This window comes from Pempheris klunzingeri, chromosome 3, assembly GCF_042242105.1.
Source record: "Pempheris klunzingeri isolate RE-2024b chromosome 3, fPemKlu1.hap1, whole genome shotgun sequence".
Lineage (NCBI taxonomy): Eukaryota > Metazoa > Chordata > Actinopteri > Acropomatiformes > Pempheridae > Pempheris > Pempheris klunzingeri.
This window is the reverse complement of record NC_092014.1, coordinates 21,385,823-21,402,974: the sequence shown is the minus strand read 5'-3', so window position 1 is coordinate 21,402,974 and position 17,152 is coordinate 21,385,823. Positions and strand designations below refer to the sequence as shown.

The following is a 17,152-nucleotide window of genomic DNA, read 5'->3' as shown; positions in this document are numbered from 1 at the left end:
GACCTCACGGTTTCTCAACTTATATGATTGATAAGATTTTTTAGCAAAGCTTTATTTTACAAGTCTGTAATTTCCAAATAAATTCCTAGACATATCAAATACTCAGGCCTTATGAATATGATATGAATAATATAAATAAAATACTGTGACTCAGATAATGAATGATACCCTTACCTGTTGTATTTTGAATAATAAACGACTTAATGCAGGAAGACAATTAAGAACTTTAAATATCATAGATATCAGTGTGTTTTCCTCCAGACCAGGGGGTGGCGGTATTTTTGCTTTATAAAGTTGGACGTTGACCCCAAAGGTGTCGGAAAGAAGAGGAGGAAGAAGTCCCGGGTGTTGAAGGTTCGTTGATTGGTTGTTTTAAGCAAGGACGTTTGCCGGCGTGGTAGGCAGCGTTTCCCACATTGGTGTCCCCCGTACGCTGTTGTTCAGCCTTCCCGCTTCTGCGCAGCTCGACCCGGCCAAAGCTACCCAGCCTGCCCCCTGTGTTTATTTGCCCCTTGTGAGCAGCATGTCTGATTACGGCGCTCTGCCGACTAACGGAGTCGGTGCTGGGATGAAAAAAGACGCCTTTGCTGATGCTGTACAACGAGCCAGACAGGTAACTCAGAAGCTCGGTTACGAGAGAAAACAGCCGGCAAGCTAGTTAGCTAGTGGGGAAATGCAGCTAGCTTAATTACCCGTGACGCTAGCTTGGGTATACTAGCTACAGCTAGCTAGCTAGCGAGCTAGCTACTAGCATTGCCATTCATTTGTTTAGCTAACACGCTCGCCGGATCGATTTGTTATTGAAGATGTTTGCGTGGTGAATTGAGCAGCTCCAGCAATGTGGGTTATTTTATCATGTAAAAAATACTCTTTACCATCGGGAACCTCGGTGTAACTCAAGTTAAATGGAATAGCTACTTCAGCTAAGTTAGCTAGCCAGGTGTAATACACTTAACGGTTTGGTGTAAGTGTAGTTTCATTTGCCTTGTCTGAAACCTCTTTAAAAAAGCTATTAACGTTAATGATACATTATGACTGCCGTGAAGTAAGGGCAACTGATTTCCTTGTAGTAATGCTTTGGTAACCAGCATTAAATGGACATATGGATGCTTTTGTGTTACGTTACTTCACGTTAGAGACGGAAATCCCCGCAGGACTGAGAGGCTGCCTCACAGGGCTACATGTAGTTATCAAGGTTAGGGCTGCTACCAACCATTGTCTGATTTATTGAATTTAATTAGCTTTTTTAACTCATTTAATCCACAAAGTGCTAAACAGCTAGCACAGTTATCAAGATACATATCAAGAGCACAAGGTGATAACTAATTTTGTCCCCAAACCCAGATATGCAATTAACAGGGATATAAAACAGAAAAAAGTCAAATTTTACAACTACTACTCAACAAGAAGATACATGAAACAGTGAACCATCTTTTCTGCAGCTTGATTTTCTGTCTATTGATGCATCATCAAGTTGTTTCAGCTTTAAACGAGATGCTGTGAAAGTTGGTATTATGGTTGTATCTTACTTCAGTGCCTCTGCTTATGGTCATGTAGAAATTGAAGAGGTACTCCAGAAATGTGGTATTGCATTTCCAGAAAGTTGAGGCACAAAAAAAAGACTCATTAAGATGCAGCAGAGACACTGGTGTCCTGATTTTTAGTCCACAGTATGAACCAAGCTCCTAAAAGACTTGATGCTACACTTCCCACAATTGCAACTCAATAGTCATCTTTCATTAAACTCCCCCTGCCTCGTAAATGCTCTTGTCAACTCCACTACCCCTCTCCAGACCCACATAACCCCCCTTGTGAGTAAATGAATCTTCATGTGTCTGTCTAGATTGCTGCTAAAATTGGTGGAGATGGTGTTTCCTCAGTGAGCAACAATGGAGGAGCTGAGAACTATCCATTCGCAGCACAGAAACGATCCCTGGAAGAAGCAGGTTAAAAATCAGAACAAGCAACACATTTTGTCTAGATTTTCTTTTTCTACATTGTAAGACTTGCTTTTTCTTTTGCCTTCAGATGAACCTGATCCAAAGAAGGTAGCATCACAGAGTGAAATAGATTCTGCATTGTGTACGTTAAAAAGGCACATTCATCCAATTAGACTCACTAACCCGACTGGATTTCCATCCACTCACCTCTTTTCTTCCTCTTACAGCTATTGGAGCTCAGCTGGCTGCCCTGTCCCAACAAAGGTATGCTTATTTTTAGAGTCTTACGTGAAAGCCTGTGGTTATGGCAGAGGTGAGATTCTTTTTATATAATCATGTTTTGTTTTTTGCTTTACTTGTCTGTAGTGTCAGGCCTTCCACAATCACAGAAGAGTGCAGAGTGCCCGATAGCATGGTCGGACTCAGTGAGTACATGCACATCTATTTCCTAAACCATACACATGATGCCTGTGTTGCTCTCTTACACGCGTTTAAACTAAAATCTAAATGTGTTTGCTTTTGTCCCTTAAGTCATCGGCAGAGGAGGTGAACAGATTAACAAAATACAGCAGGATTCTGGCTGCAAGGTCCAGATTGCACACGGTGAGCTATATGTTAACCTCAGATTTGCTAAGTCAACAGAGTATAATAGGTTTTCCAGCAGCGCTTGTATTGATAATATTTTCTTTATATTAATTCACAGACAGTGCTGGCCTTTCAGATAGAAGTGTTTCTCTGACAGGGTCACCAGATGCCGTACAGTAAGTTGGTGTTCACGTTTAAAAGAACATTTCTGTTTTATATTTCCAATGCAATTGCCTCCCTCATCTTGCCTGAGTCTTGCCTGGTCATCCGGGAGCACAGTCCTCGTGTCTAGCGATAGCTTGGTTGGGTGCATTGAGCTGGAGGCAGGTCTCTGTAAAGATGTGGGATTTCCCGTTGCTTGACCAGGTTGCATCCCCTCTCATCCACTTCACTTCCTGTGGCTGGACATTAGCCAGGATCATTAGCCTAAAGTCCACGCTGGGTTAGCCTAGCTCTTATCCCACTGTAGCTATCACATATGCTCGGGGTCCTGCATTTGCACATGATGTTACACATTATGTTTGGCTGTACATATGTACGAATGCTGTGTGTCCGCACCGCTGACTGTTTCAGTGAACAAATTTTGATTGTAGAGAAAGATCCACACCTGATAAAATGTAACAATTTCAAATTAAAGATTCAGTGCTTAACTTTTTTTTGTCTCGCTATGGAGAATGTAACGCTTTGAATGTGAACATGATTCACTGCCATAGTGTGTTCATATTACCTATATTATTATTCATCAGATTTGAATTTGCCTTGCATTTGGTGTCACCAAGATTATGATGAACAAATGTGTCTGCACTGAAGCATTCTAACAAATATTAGTCTCAGACAGCAGTAAGACATTTATGCATAGCACAGAATTAAGTGCAGACTTTTAACAGCTTCTCTGCTCTTTCTGAATGCACAGCCAATCGTAATGGCATAATGTGTAACAACATTCGAAAATACAGGATCCAGAGCAGAGCTGTCAGGCGAAGCACGTCTGGTACCTGGGGCAGTCACACCACCTGCTGCGGCATTTGGTTTGCCTGGTCTGGTTGGGAGATGCTGTCGGCAGCGATCATCTTAAGGTCCATTGCTCTTAAGCCAAACCCCAAGCTTCATTTTCAAATGCCTATGAGTGTATTTCTGCCATAGGTAATACACGTTTAAAAATTAACAGATTAAAACAAACATGTAAGGTTTGAAGGAGCTATGGTCACTGCAGCTGGATGTGCCCCCATTGCCCTATGATTGATTGATTGATTTAAAGTCGGTAGTTCACAGGCCTGTGTTGAGACCTCAGGATACAGAAGAGTCTTAATCAGTCTTGTGTTCTTCAATCATTTCATTTCACCTCTCTCATTTGAATTTTGCTTCCAGGAGAGCCAAGGCACTCATAGATGACATAGTGTCAAGAGGTCACGAGTCGACCAATGGGCAGGCAGGTTCCATGCAGGAGATGATCATCCCTGCAGGCAAGGCTGGACTTATTATAGGCAAAGGAGGAGAGACCATCAAACAGCTTCAGGTGAAAATCACAGAATACCTGTTGGTATAACTATGATCACAAGATTTAGAGTGTTTCTGTTGATTTATTGTATCACCTGATGGGGAAGTGTACTGTAAATAGTTGGTATTCTGTGAATTTTCTGTGTATTATTAGTCTAACATATCTCTCATGGAAAATCTTAGGAAAGGGCTGGAGTTAAAATGATTCTTATTCAAGATGGATCCCAGCCCCCCAACATTGATAAACCCCTACGCATCATTGGAGACCCCTACAAAGTGCAGGTATTTTTTAAGCACAATGGAGCAAGTTTTGGCTAAATGGAAAATGCGTTATGCCCTTATGTACCCTTCAAATCACTGTGTCTTCTCTGTGTTGCTTTTTTATAGCAAGCAAAGGAGATGGTTAACGAGATTCTGCGGGAAAGGGATCATGCAGGTTTTGGAGAACGGACCGAATTCGGATCAAGGATGGGGGGAGGCGGTGGCATTGATGTAAGCAATGTGTTCAAATACAGGAAGCTAAGTCACAACTAGCTGCTGTCAAACAATCAATCTGCAATTAACCTGTAACACCAACCATCCACCATACCTGCTTGTTCTAAATTATATTTTGCAGTTCATACTTACATTTATATCCACCAACCTCGTGTTTGAAGTAATCTGTAAATAATCATCCCATATTTATTCCAGCATTTTTGCACTCAGCATCATCTTGCTATTGTCATCTTGTTCACAATTTTTCATGGTGGCTTTTTTTTTTTGCATATATATATATATATATATATATATATATATATATACATACTTTTTTATACACATCTGGACATGGCTTTTAAATTATGCTTATGTTGACCTTTTTTCGGCTTTGTCCTTGTTTTTTGCTGTTTTTTTTTTTTTTTTTTTTTTTTTACATGACAGCAATCGAAAATAGGAATCAAATGTCTTTATGTGTACTCATATTTGGCAAATGGAGTCAATTCTGATAAAGCCTTTTTTTCCCCCAACCTGACCATCACCGAATTAGATGAACATATAATTAATAGGTGAGACTCAACCGCTTTGAGCAGATCTCACAATTATATGTATTTATCTTGTAATTCTACAGATAGCTGTGCCCCGCCACTCTGTCGGAGTTGTAATTGGCCGAAGTGGAGAGATGATCAAGAAGATCCAGAATGATGCTGGAGTTAAGATACAGTTTAAACCAGGTGAGCTCTCCAAACGTTTTTTGGAAGATTAAGCTGCGTTATATTTCTGCTTTGGATTTATTAAGAGACAGTTTAAGGCTTAAAGCTTTACTGAAAGATACTGTCCAAAATTAGTTCTATCACTAATGGTTTAATTTTCTTGTATATAGTTTGCTGTAGTTATCTTAATTGTGCTGTGATTCCAATATCGAGCTGCAGCTAGATTTAAAATGCAGTCACTACAATATTGAACAATTATGAAGAAAAACTGAATCATTTAGACGCCAGTGAAGATTTTTAAAAATCAAATAATTTGAACTGTTTGGATCGTTTATTCTGTTGCTTTCAGTCCTGATACAAATACCCAACAATTTACCTGCCTCTCCTTTTGTCGTCCCTCATAGATGACGGTACAGGTCCTGATAAAATAGCCCACATTATGGGTCCACCGGACCAGTGTCAGCATGCGGCCTCAATCATCACTGAACTGCTACAGAGCATCCGTGCACGGGAGGAGGGTGGCCAGGGGGTAGGTGCAGACTGCAACTAGTGGTGATCTTGCTTTCTGTGTTGATGGCAGAAGACAGAAACGGGTGTTCTGCTGTCTGACGGTTAAACCTGAAGTAAGGCTTGTTTCCTCCTAAGGGTCCCCCGGGTTCTGGTTCAGGGATGGCACCTGGGCGAGGACGGGGCAGAGGCCAGGGGAGCTGGGGTCCTCCTGGAGGAGAGATGACCTTCTCCATTCCTGCCCACAAATGTGGGCTTGTCATTGGCAGAGGAGGCGAGAACGTTAAGTCCATTAACCAACAGACTGGTGCATTCGTGGAGATATCTCGTCAGCCGCCACCAAACGGTGACCCAAACTTCAAACTGTTCACCATTCGAGGGTCCCCACAACAGATTGACCACGCAAAGCAGCTTATAGAAGAGAAGATTGAGGTGCGTTCAAGTGGCTCGTGGCACAGAAAAGAAATATGCAGTTCAAACTGCTGTCCAAAAATAAAACTCCTTCTCCACTGGATCTTGGTTTGAATGGCTTTTTTCCGTTTTTATCCAGGCGCCGTTGTGTCCAGTGGGTGGTGGTCCTGGTCCAGGAGGACCAGGTGGTCCCATGGGTCCTTATAATCCTAACCCATATAATGCAGGGCCTCCTGGTGGTGCTCCTCAGTAAGTACAGTGCACAAATACTTGAAAATTAAAAATTCCTACATTTCTTAAGTTAAAAAGGTATTAAACAGTCCACATGTTTAAATGGTCCCATCCTTTTCTGCAGTGGAGCTGCACCTGGTGGTCCCCAGTTTTGTCCTCAGGGTTGGGGAAATGCCCAATATCAGCAGTGGCAAGCCCCAGGTCCACATGACCCCAGTAAGTACATTTTGAAGTTGTCTATTTACTTGTAGTCTTCCCTTCAATTCTGTTTCTGTACTTGCCTCAAAAATATTACTGCATTTATTCTGTTTTCTTCCCCTCTCCTCTCCTTAGGTAAGGCAGCAGCTGCGGCGGACCCGAATGCAGCATGGGCAGCTTATTATGCGCAGTATTACGGCCAACAGCCAGGGGGCGCCATGGCAGCGCAGACTCCAGGAGCCACTGCAGCCGCACCAGGAGACCAGAGCCAGGCAGCACAGGCCCCTGGGGGCCAGCCAGACTATACTAAAGCCTGGGAAGAGTATTATAAGAAGATGGGCATGAGTAAGTGGGATCTACTGAGACAATCATATTTATTTGGGGGAACTGTGAGCTTTAAACCACAAGGTTCTGTGTGGGAGAATGAACATGGTACTGCTTATACTACAAGTTTTATTACTGTTGCAGCTAGTTCTAAGTCATCAGTCATACTGATGTTGATATTATATTGTAAAATGAAATGAGTATATGGCACTGTGTACACCCAGCACAAAGTGTGTTTGTGTTGTGTTTTTTTTCCAGCCCAGCCAGGTGGAGGGGCAGCAGCTGCTCCAGCCGCAGCTTCCACAGCTGCTGCTGGAGGAGCAGGAGCTGCAGCTGGAGGCCAGCAGGACTACAGTGCAGCCTGGGCAGAGTACTACAGACAGCAGGCCGCCTACTATGGACAGGGAGGACAGGCACCTGGACAGGCAGCTGCTCCACAGCAGGGACAACAGGTAGCACATCCATGACCAAAATTAACCTTGTAGGTGCGAAGGTCTGGCGAGCTAGAAAAGGTTACCTGACAAGAACACCGTTTACTGGCTAAAATATTGAAAAACTCAATGCATTTGAGTGTTTCAAAGTGTGATGCCAATTGTAGCAGACAATGTTAACACTATTTGGCACTCAGCATGTGTTAATTACCATTCATGTATGAACTTCTACCTGTAAATTACAAGCATGTGAAAATTTTTCATTGTGTCTAATGTCTCATTTCAGGCCCAGTAAAGTTGGCTAGGTCTGCTGGACAGCTGCGATGGCTCTCTGGACTTGTTTGTTTTTTTTTTCTATGGAGATGTCATTTTGGCTTTAATAAGACAAAACCATGGTTAATCATCCAACCACACATTTTCTATTCCAACCTTGTTGTTTGTTTTTTAAAGTCAAAATTGAAGAAAGGAAAAAGGGAATACATTTTGCCCATGCATTGAGCAAAGCACTAAATAACGGCTTACTTGGGTTATTATTCAGTTTGCCACTTCACCTCACCCACATCTTATAATACATCAGATCATTTAAATAAAAAAATAAATAAATAAAAAAAGCATCTTTGTTTGCAAGCTAGCACAACATCATCTCAACACTGACTCACATTTAAGTAGTTTTTCTCCATCAAAATCCTGAAGGTAAAAAAAAAACAGTTTAGCAGTATTTTGAATATATTCAGAAATTATGTTCGTAAGAAAAAAATACTGAATGTTTGGTCTTTTTGTTTTTTCTTCCCCTTGTACTTTGGTACTTTTTTCTCTTTTTTTTTTTTACTTAATTTTTTAAAAAGACATTCCCGGTGTTTAAGTTGCAGGTGTATTTTTCCCTGCTCTCATGATCTCTTAGTTTTTAATTTTATTCATTGTAATTATTTTCCTGAAGGTAGGTTGTGTGTGTGTGTCTGTGTGCAGTGTACGCTACTGAACAGAATTGTGTGTAAGTTGGCTGTGATTAGGCACTAACTGTCCTATGGTATGTAGGTTGGTTGTGCGCATGTGTGTTTGTGTTGACCGCCCTCCGTTTCATTTCATTATTGTTGGAGATTTTGTTTCTGTTCCAATAGGTTCCCTTACTTAATGCCAATTTTTTTAATGTTATTTTTTACAGCTTGTTTTTAAATACTTAAATAAAAACATTGAATTGATTGGTTTTTGTCTTCATGTGTGTTTATCACCTGCATTGTGTTTGGGGGTTGATTGTTCCCCACTTTAGACCTAACGCTGAAGTTTTAGCAGATGAAACTCTGCCTGGCTGTCTCCACATTTCATTCCTCATGCTAGAAGTGGTTCACATGAAGCAGAGGCAGTAGTGTGGTGGCTTCCTGCAGGATGTCCCCTCTGCTGTGCCCTGCCTTTGTTTTGGGTTTGATGGACAGGTCCACCGGCGAGTGGGGGCAGTCTCGTGCAGCCGGTCGACCAATCGCGAGGACCCTGACAGCGCCGAAGGACAGCAGTTCAGTGGGAGATGGCGCCCAGCTCGAAATCCGAAAAAGACGACAGCAAACAGAAAGCTCAAAGAAAACACAAAGACCATGTCGTGAAGCTTCTCATGCGTGGGAAGGTAGGCGTGTATCCACAAAATGTCTGACTTAAAACACGAGAAGAGTGGTAAAGAAATCACGTAAGACCGCTTCAGTCTGAGCTCCCTTGTTTTTAGTAGCTTCTGTGGCTAGCTGCTAACTAGCTTGGAAGCTAACAAGGTAACATCTAATACTAATGGCAAACAGGTGGCTAATTAGCCAGTCCTCCTGATTGTGAAACCATTGACTGCTTCCTGCTGTGTAGCGATGTCTCTCGGTGTTTGTATTTCCTTGTGTGGCTTGCTAACAGGCCCGTAGCCACCTGGATGTAACACAGTTAGCATGCTAGCTGTTAAAGCCAATGGCATTAACGCTAACACCTTTAACGATCCATTGTAACGTGAACGCTCAATCGGCGTTAGCTTCAGCTAAACCACAACAGCAGCTTGCACCACTTCACAGCCCTCAGATATAACGTTAATCATTTGTCAATTTCACTTTATTGACCACTGATCTGCTGTGTGTGTGCGCTCAAGCATTTTAATGCGTTACTGTGCTGGATGTGTCTGAAGCTGAATTTCCTGTGTAGTTTGTTTTGCATTCACAACCACTACTGGCTAATTTACTGCAAGGCCATTATCCAGAGCACAAATTTCTATGCTTCATATTGTACCGTGTATGTGTTATTTATGCTGTCTTCATCTGTATCCACTCTCTTGCCTGATCTGTAGCTGTCAGGACAGTTTTCTCAGCGCCTGTTCAGGAAGCTGCCACCTCGAGTGTGTGTCCCATTAAAGAACATTGTCAGCGAGGAGTTCCTCAGAGCAGGGTCAGTGTGTGTGTGTGTTTACTAAATGGATCTGTTGTCATGAAGTACTTTGTTTTTATACAGCAGAATGTAATATACCTTAAGTTCACAGAGCAGCTCAAACCAAATGTTGATCTGCGTTGTGTGAATCAGGATTGTAGATGCTCTGTCTAGATATGATCGTACTAGATTGGCGTAGCCTGCCTGCTAGTGACGCTACATTCACAGTGAGGATATATCATGCGTAATATTGTTCAAACTGAAGCGTGAATCACAGCAGTGCAGCACTTTTTTTGGTTACAGACACATCTTTCTCGGGTTCACCAAATGCGGCCGCTACGTGCTGTCGTACACCAGCGACTGTGGAGAAGATGATGATTTCTCTTTCTATACCTACCATCTATATTGGTGGGAGTTCAACCTGCACAGTAGACTTAAACAGGTAAGGGAAATTTACTTAATAGAACCTTAATTTGATTAATCCAGCAGATTCACATGTACACAGAGGACTATGTAGATGCAATGTCATGAGAACGTAGCTAAGTCAACATCTTGTATAGATATCTTGTACTTTGTCTCACATTTGCCTTTTCTCTTTAGGTCCATCATGTACGCCTGTTTGCTGGAGAGGAGATCTATAGTGACCTGTACCTGACTGTGTGTGAGTGGCCAAATGACCACTCCAAAATTGTCATCTTTGGCTTCAAGTAAGGAATAATACATACAAATACATTGATCAGCGGCCACATGGAGCTGGTTCAGTTTAAGCTAGAATTATGTTATCGCGCCGTGTAGGTAATTGTGCGTGCATGTATGATTCTACCCTCCAGCACACGCAGTTCAAGCTCTGTCCTGATGAACTTAATGATGAGTGATGAAAACAACAGAGACATCTACATCACCATCGCCTCCATGCCTCCTCCTAAACCTTGCTCTTACTGCTGCCCAGTTCCTTCAGCCACTACCATACGCACAGGTAAACTCACCCTGGGATGCACTACTTCACTGGTGCCACTGCCTCAGTCGCTCTCTCACTTTCCCCTTTATCTGACTTTCTTCCCAGGAAGTGGCGAGTGCCTGGAGCATGGCTATGTGCTCAACAGCCGGTACCAGGTGGTCTACCCATTCCCGACTTTCCAACCAGCTTTCCAGCTGAAGAAGGACCAGGTCATTCTGTTAAACACTAGCTACTCTCTGGTAGCCTGCGGCATCTCACTCTGCCCAGGTATGCACACATACACCAATGGTAGAGAAGCACATTTCCATATCTTCATCTGTTACTTATGCCTAAAATCAGACATAGCCTCTGGAGAGGATGCACTACAAGGGGCAAAGGAAAAGGGTCAGGAGATGAACAAAGGCCAGAGAATTCTGTCGTGTCCTAGATGCCAAATTGGTTCCACTGTTTGCCTCTTATATAGATAAAATAACCCAACTGTTATTCCTGCTGTGCTGGAAGATTTTTCATTATCAGGCTAATGTTCTGTTTTTGGCATGAGGTGCTTTTTCAGTTCTGCCTCTCTGTATGTCTCTTGCAGGTAAGCAGGGTCAGTCATCACAGATCCTTTACACAAAGAGAGCGGCTCTGTCAAGTCAAGCCTCCGCGTCCTCTTCCTCCACTTCTTTGGCCTCGTCCTGCTTGCTACCTCAGGGATCTCCTGAAAGCCGCCTGCCACCTAGCAGACCTGCTCCAATTCCCTCATCTCCCAGCCAGTCACAAGCAGCCGTGCGAGCTCGGGAGTTTGCAGCTGACCTCTTCAGGCGAGCTCAGGGTGGTGGTGGTGGTGGAGGTGGAGGAGGCGGAGGAGGAGGAGGAGGAGGCGGCGGAGGTGGAGGAGGAAAAGAAAATGATGGCCAGGCAGAACGAAAGACAGCTGATGGTGGTGATAAAGAGGCAGCGCCATTACAAGGAGACAAAGGGATAAATGTAGAGAGGAGAAGAGAAGAAGAGGATTGTAGAGAGAGGAGGGAGGAGGAGAGACGGACTAGTTTACCACAAGCGTCAACATCAGGAGGGAGTCACAGTTTGGCACAGTGCTCTGAACAAGTGATGTCTCCTGCCTCCTCCTCCTCATCACCATCATCCCCACCCACCCCGTCCTCGTCCCAGGAGGGCGGCCCCAGCGAACCTGGATATGTCAACTACTCATGCCTGCACTACCGCCTCCAACAGCCAGGAGCAGCAGAGCAGAACACAGGAGGTGGGAGACACAGAATGAGTGATTTAAAAAATGGCTCTCATGAGTTCAAGTGTGAATTTTTCCTCTCTGTTTCTGTCTCTTCAGGTTATGAAGACGACAAAGTTCAGCTGCCTTTCACAGTCACTGACCTTAAAGGAAGGAACCTGCAGCTGGTCACAGAGCCACACAACGGACAGGTGTGTGTTTGTGCCAGTGTTTATGTATGTATGTATGTACAGTGGGTACGGAAAGTATTCAGACCCCTTCACTTTTTCCACATTTTGTTATGTTACAGCCTTATTCCAAAATGGATTAAATTCTTTTTTTCCTCCTCAATCTACACACAATACCCCAAAATGACAAAGTGAAAAAAGTTTTTTAGAAATTTTTGCAAATGTATTAAAAATAAAAAACTGAAATATCACATGTACATAAGTATTTACACCCTTTGCTATGACACTCAAAACTGAGCTCAGGTACATCCTGTTTCCACTGATCGTCCTTGAGATGTTTCTACAACTTGACTGGAGTCCACCTGTGGTAAATTCAATTGATTGGACTTGATTTGGAAAGGCACACACCTGTCTATATAAGGTCCCACAGCTGACAGTGCATGTCAGAGCAGAAACCAAGCCATGAAGTCAAAGGAATTGTCTGTAGACCTCCGAGACAGGATTGTATCGAGGCACAGATCTGGGGAAGGGTACAGAAAAATTTCTGCAGCATTGAAGGTCCCGAAGAGCACAGTGGCCTCCATCATTCGTAAATGGAAGAAGTTCAGAACCACCAGGACTCTTCCTAGAGCTGGCCGCCCATCCAAACTAAGCAATCGGGGGAGAAGGGCCTTGGTCAGGGAGGTGACCAAGAACCCGATGGTCACTCTGACAGAGCCTACTTTCCTACTCTGAGGAAATGGGAGAACCTTCCAGAAGGACAACCATCTCTGCAGCACCAATCAGGCCTTTATGGTAGAGTGGCCAGATGGAAGCCTCTCCTCAGTAAAAGGCACATGACAGCCCGCTTGGAGTTTGCCAAAAGGCACCTAAACGACTCTCAGACCATGAGAAACAAGATTCTCTGGTCTGATGAAACTAAGATAGAACTATTTGGCCTGAATGCCAAGCGTCACGTCTGGAGGAAACCAGGCACCGCTCATCACCTGGCAAATACCATCCCTACGGTGAAGCATGGTGGTGGAAGCATCATGCTGTGGGGATGTTTTTCAGCGGCAGGAACTGGGAGAAGAGGGGAAGATGAATGCAGCAAAGTACAGAGACATCCTGGATGAAAACCTGCTCTAGAGCGCTCAGGATCTCAGACTGGGGGGACGGTTCACCTTCCAACAGGACAATGACCCGAAGCACACAGCCAAGATAACGAAGGAGTGGCTTCGGGACAAGTCTGTGAATGTCCTTGAGTGGCCCAGCCAGAGCCCAGACTTGAACCCCATTGAACATCTCTGGAAAGACCTGAAAATAGCTGTGCAGCGACGCTCCCCATCTAACCTGACAGAGCTTGAGAGGATCTGCAGAGAAGAATGGGAAAAACACCCCAAATGCAGGTGTGCCAAGCTTGTAGCATCATACCCAAGAAGACTTGAGGTTGTAATCGCTGCCAAAGGTGCCTCAACAAAGTACTGAATAAAGGGTGTGAATACTTATGTACATGTGATATTTCAGTTTTTTATTTTTAATACATTTGCAAAAATTTCTAAACTTTTTTTCACTTTGTCATTATGGGGTATTGTGTTTAGATTGATGAGGGGAAAAAAAGAATTTAATCCATTTTGGAATAAGGCTGTAACATAACAAAATGTGGAAAAAGTGAAGGGGTCTGAATACTTTCTGTACCCACTGTATGTCCAGTTGTCTTCCTTGTCCTGGAAATATAGGAAACGATCAATAAGTAACTGAGGGCATTTACCTCATAGCACCAGAGCATCAGTCTGCTTTTACAGACAACCCCCACCACAATCACAACTGTTCAATGGGTGTTTAGTCATTAGATTTCTGGTTTAGACAGTAAGAAATTTGTATCCACAATAAAATACCGTGATACTGTTGATCATTCTTGACTTTTACAAAAGTTATCGCCGTTAAACTTTTCAAGAGCTATTTATCAAAGATTAGTGTGAGAGTCTCAATTCCTGGTGGTTACATCATACATGAAGCAGGGGTTCATTTAGTGCCATGTGCTGTAAAAACTGATATATATCTACATATTTGGCCTTTCTCTCTAATAAATGATCTTTGCTGCTTTGGAGCTTTATGCTTCAGTTGGCCAATGTTTGGCTGTCATGTTAGGCAGCCAGTGGCATCTAAGAGCCTGCTTTTAATGTTGCACAATATTCTACAGCCTCACTGAAAGAGCAAGACACTTTCAATAATAGTTTTTGTCTGTTCACTCTTAGTACCTTTTTTTTTAAAATGGTTGTGCAAGTCTTAACGTGTGTGTTCTCTCTTACAGAGTGTGTGTGTGGAGCAGTTGACTCTAGACTTTGAGTATCTCATCAATGAGGTGATAAGGAGCGATGCTGCCTGGGCTCCTCAGTTCTGCTCCTTCAGCGACTATGATGTTGTGATACTAGAGGTCAGCACACTCACACTCTGTTACCTTTCAGCCTCTTTCACCTCTTCTTCACACATGACACTGATTCACTTAGTCACTGGTGTCTCCATGTGGAGGAAATGTATTGTAGAGTGTTATGGTGTTGGAACAGTTCACAGCTGTCCTCTAATACAGGTTGGGTTGCAAAGAGCAAACGCCATTAGACCGGCAGTCTGTATTTTACTCACAGAAATATGCTAGACTATATTATTTGCTACCAAACTTCCTTTTCTACAGTAAATGTGTTTTAACTTTCATGTTGCTGAGCTGAAAAAAAAAACAAGTAGGGAGGAACATCGGAGCATTGTACATTTGAGATGATGTGTGTTTGATGTATATCAGGTGTGTCCTGAAACCAACACTGTTATGATCAACATTGGCCTGCTGTTACTGGCCTTCTCCAACTCAGATGAAGAGCACTGCAGGTACTTGTCCTAAATAAACCTTAAGCCTTCTTCAGCCCCGCATCTGCCACTTTTTTTCTTGCCCCTGCTGAGCCTGCTCTTCATTGTTTTTGTTCCCAGGCCAAACACATACCATTCCAACCTGCAGGTCAGCTGGGACCTAAACACAGGTGCGTGTCGCACTGTGGGCGTCGGTGACCTCACAGAGGTCAAGGGACAGACCAGGTGAGGAGCTACTGCCAACCCCTCCCACACACACCCATTTCTGTCTGTCTCCCTTTTTTGTTTCAGTTGTAGCTCTGATGTTAAAGGTATCAATCGTTATGTCTCTTGTCAGTGGGAGTGTGTGGAGCTCTTACAGGAAGTCCTGTGTGAACACGGTGATGAAGTGGTTGGTTCCCGAGAGCAGCTCCCGCTACATTAATCGCATGACAAACGAAGCTCTACACAAAGGTGAGTTCTAAACACACTTGTTCGTGGATTCACAGACAGAATACTGTCCCACATTTGTCCAGGTTTATGTGTATGAGGGTTCTCATTCACCCAGGTCAAATGTCAGAAGTCAAATACAGGTGGATTACACAGCTTCTGACATCTAGCATCCACATCAGCGGGAGAGTAATTTGTGTACATGGGCATTTAATGTACCTCTATTAAGAGCTGGATACAAACATGAGTGTGACCAAAAAGGTCAGAAAAAATAAATGTTTGTGAAAGTGCCCGCATACTTTCAGCACCTTTTGCTTCATAATATACACCCAGTTGTCTTTGTTACCAGAAATGTGTTATAATTGATGCAACTTTTTAAATGAAATCCAGCCAAAACTAACTGAGCTAGACTCCTATCCAACGTTGACCGCGTAAGTCAGTATGTGACGAATACAGTGACACTGATTTATTTGAGACTTGGAACTGTTAAATCAAAGTAGACTTTGATAAATCCCAGACTGAGAACCATTTTTTCATACCATGAACCAGTATGTTATCAACAATGAATCTCATTTTGACTTGTCAGAGTAGGAAAAGCACAGATGTTACCGATATTAGTGATAGCTGTGTTTTATTTAAGTGCCCCAGTAAGTAAATAAATAATGGTAGCGCTTGTGATTTTCCTACTATAACATGTCAAAATGTCTGCTGTGAAAAGGGCCTTGTGAGCATGTTTGAGTGGAGGTAGGTAGTAGTAGATAGGGATTATTATCAGCACTGTGTGGACTCCAGGCACTCCTCACTGGCTGCCAAAAAAAACATCAGGCCTTGTTTTTAGGACAAAGGTCCCAGCCACTGTTAGAAGTTTTACAGCTTGTTTTTGATTTATTCATGCGTTGTGAAGAGAGATATGAATCCTAATTCAGATCTCTCTCGTCTTTTAAACCTGTAGGTTCGTCCCTGCAGGTGTTGGCAGACAGTGACCGATGTACCTGGATTGTATTATGAAGAAAGAAGTGGGCCACAAGTGTCAAAGCATCAGAAACAAGCACACACACACGCAGACAAGTAGAAATGGCCTCATCGTCAGTATGGAGCTCGACCTCAATATGAGCAAAACTGCACACACTGTGTGACTTCGCTTAGTTAAAACACCTGTCAAATCGAAACTAAACGCTCTAGATGAAAAATACTGTACAGATTACATTTTTTAGTTGGTCTGTGTTTCATTTGACAGATTTCATCTTTATTTTTTGTAATTGTGTACTGTATCATCGCAACCACCAAAACCAAGAGCTGGACTGAACGAAGATTTAGTTTTTACGTTTTTCTTTTTATACATAAAGGCGTACTGTTATTGTTGTGAATGTTTCTCGTGTGTGTGTGACTGTAACTGAACGTATGCAATATCTGCACCTGTGTGATCTTCACACAGGGATTTCATCCAGAGAATGTGTGTGTGTGTGTGTGTGTGTGCGTGCGTGCGCGCTTATGTTTAATGTGCACATTTGACAGATTCTGCTGCTTCTGAACCAGTTGTCTGGACTAGTTCAGTCTAGCTGTGTTGATTCATAAGGCTGCAGTATTTAAAATGAGATAAAGTTGAACCCAGTACTGCATCACTTGATTCTTAACATCTTTTTTTCATGTCATGGAGGTAGAGGGTTGTTTGAGTTACCTGCTCAACATTGTGCCGTACATTTACCGACACGGAATCGAATCAAGACTATGTTTCATTGGGATATTTTGTTTAAATAAAATATTCAAAAGTCTTTTGTGAGGCTGTTGTATGTAAAGTTTCATGTATGTTAAACCAGCTGTTAAAGCCATATTCCACGA

General features: G+C 42.9%; 2 protein-coding genes across 5 annotated transcripts; both read left to right on the top strand.

The window, feature by feature from the left end:
• Window positions 1-390: 390 nt before the first annotated feature.
• On the top strand, window positions 391-8,510 carry khsrp (KH-type splicing regulatory protein). The gene is made up of 18 exons (XM_070827850.1): window positions 391-613; window positions 1,844-1,946; window positions 2,029-2,082; window positions 2,168-2,204; window positions 2,307-2,365; window positions 2,472-2,543; window positions 2,644-2,701; window positions 3,894-4,041; window positions 4,206-4,304; window positions 4,410-4,514; window positions 5,128-5,230; window positions 5,614-5,738; window positions 5,855-6,148; window positions 6,267-6,376; window positions 6,483-6,574; window positions 6,692-6,901; window positions 7,139-7,332; window positions 7,598-8,510. The coding sequence occupies exons 1-18, from the start codon at window positions 524-526 to the stop codon at window positions 7,604-7,606; spliced, it is 1,962 nt and encodes a 653-aa protein (XP_070683951.1). The 5' UTR covers window positions 391-523; the 3' UTR covers window positions 7,607-8,510.
• A 299-nt stretch (window positions 8,511-8,809) lies between these two features.
• Window positions 8,810-17,085, top strand: dcaf15 (DDB1 and CUL4 associated factor 15). 4 transcript variants are annotated; one of them, XM_070856116.1, is made up of 14 exons: window positions 8,810-8,926; window positions 9,617-9,714; window positions 9,997-10,135; window positions 10,294-10,400; window positions 10,524-10,669; window positions 10,757-10,918; window positions 11,232-11,474; window positions 11,508-11,894; window positions 11,979-12,070; window positions 14,340-14,462; window positions 14,823-14,905; window positions 15,005-15,109; window positions 15,222-15,337; window positions 16,266-17,085. In XM_070856116.1, the coding sequence occupies exons 1-14, from the start codon at window positions 8,831-8,833 to the stop codon at window positions 16,319-16,321; spliced, it is 1,953 nt and encodes a 650-aa protein (XP_070712217.1). In that variant the 5' UTR covers window positions 8,810-8,830; the 3' UTR covers window positions 16,322-17,085. The 4 variants fall into 4 exon arrangements, with proteins under 4 accessions (XP_070712217.1, XP_070712209.1, XP_070712225.1 ...); XM_070856108.1 differs by having other exon boundaries at window positions 11,505-11,894; XM_070856124.1 differs by having other exon boundaries at window positions 11,232-11,483; window positions 11,523-11,894.
• Window positions 17,086-17,152: the final 67 nt, after the last annotated feature.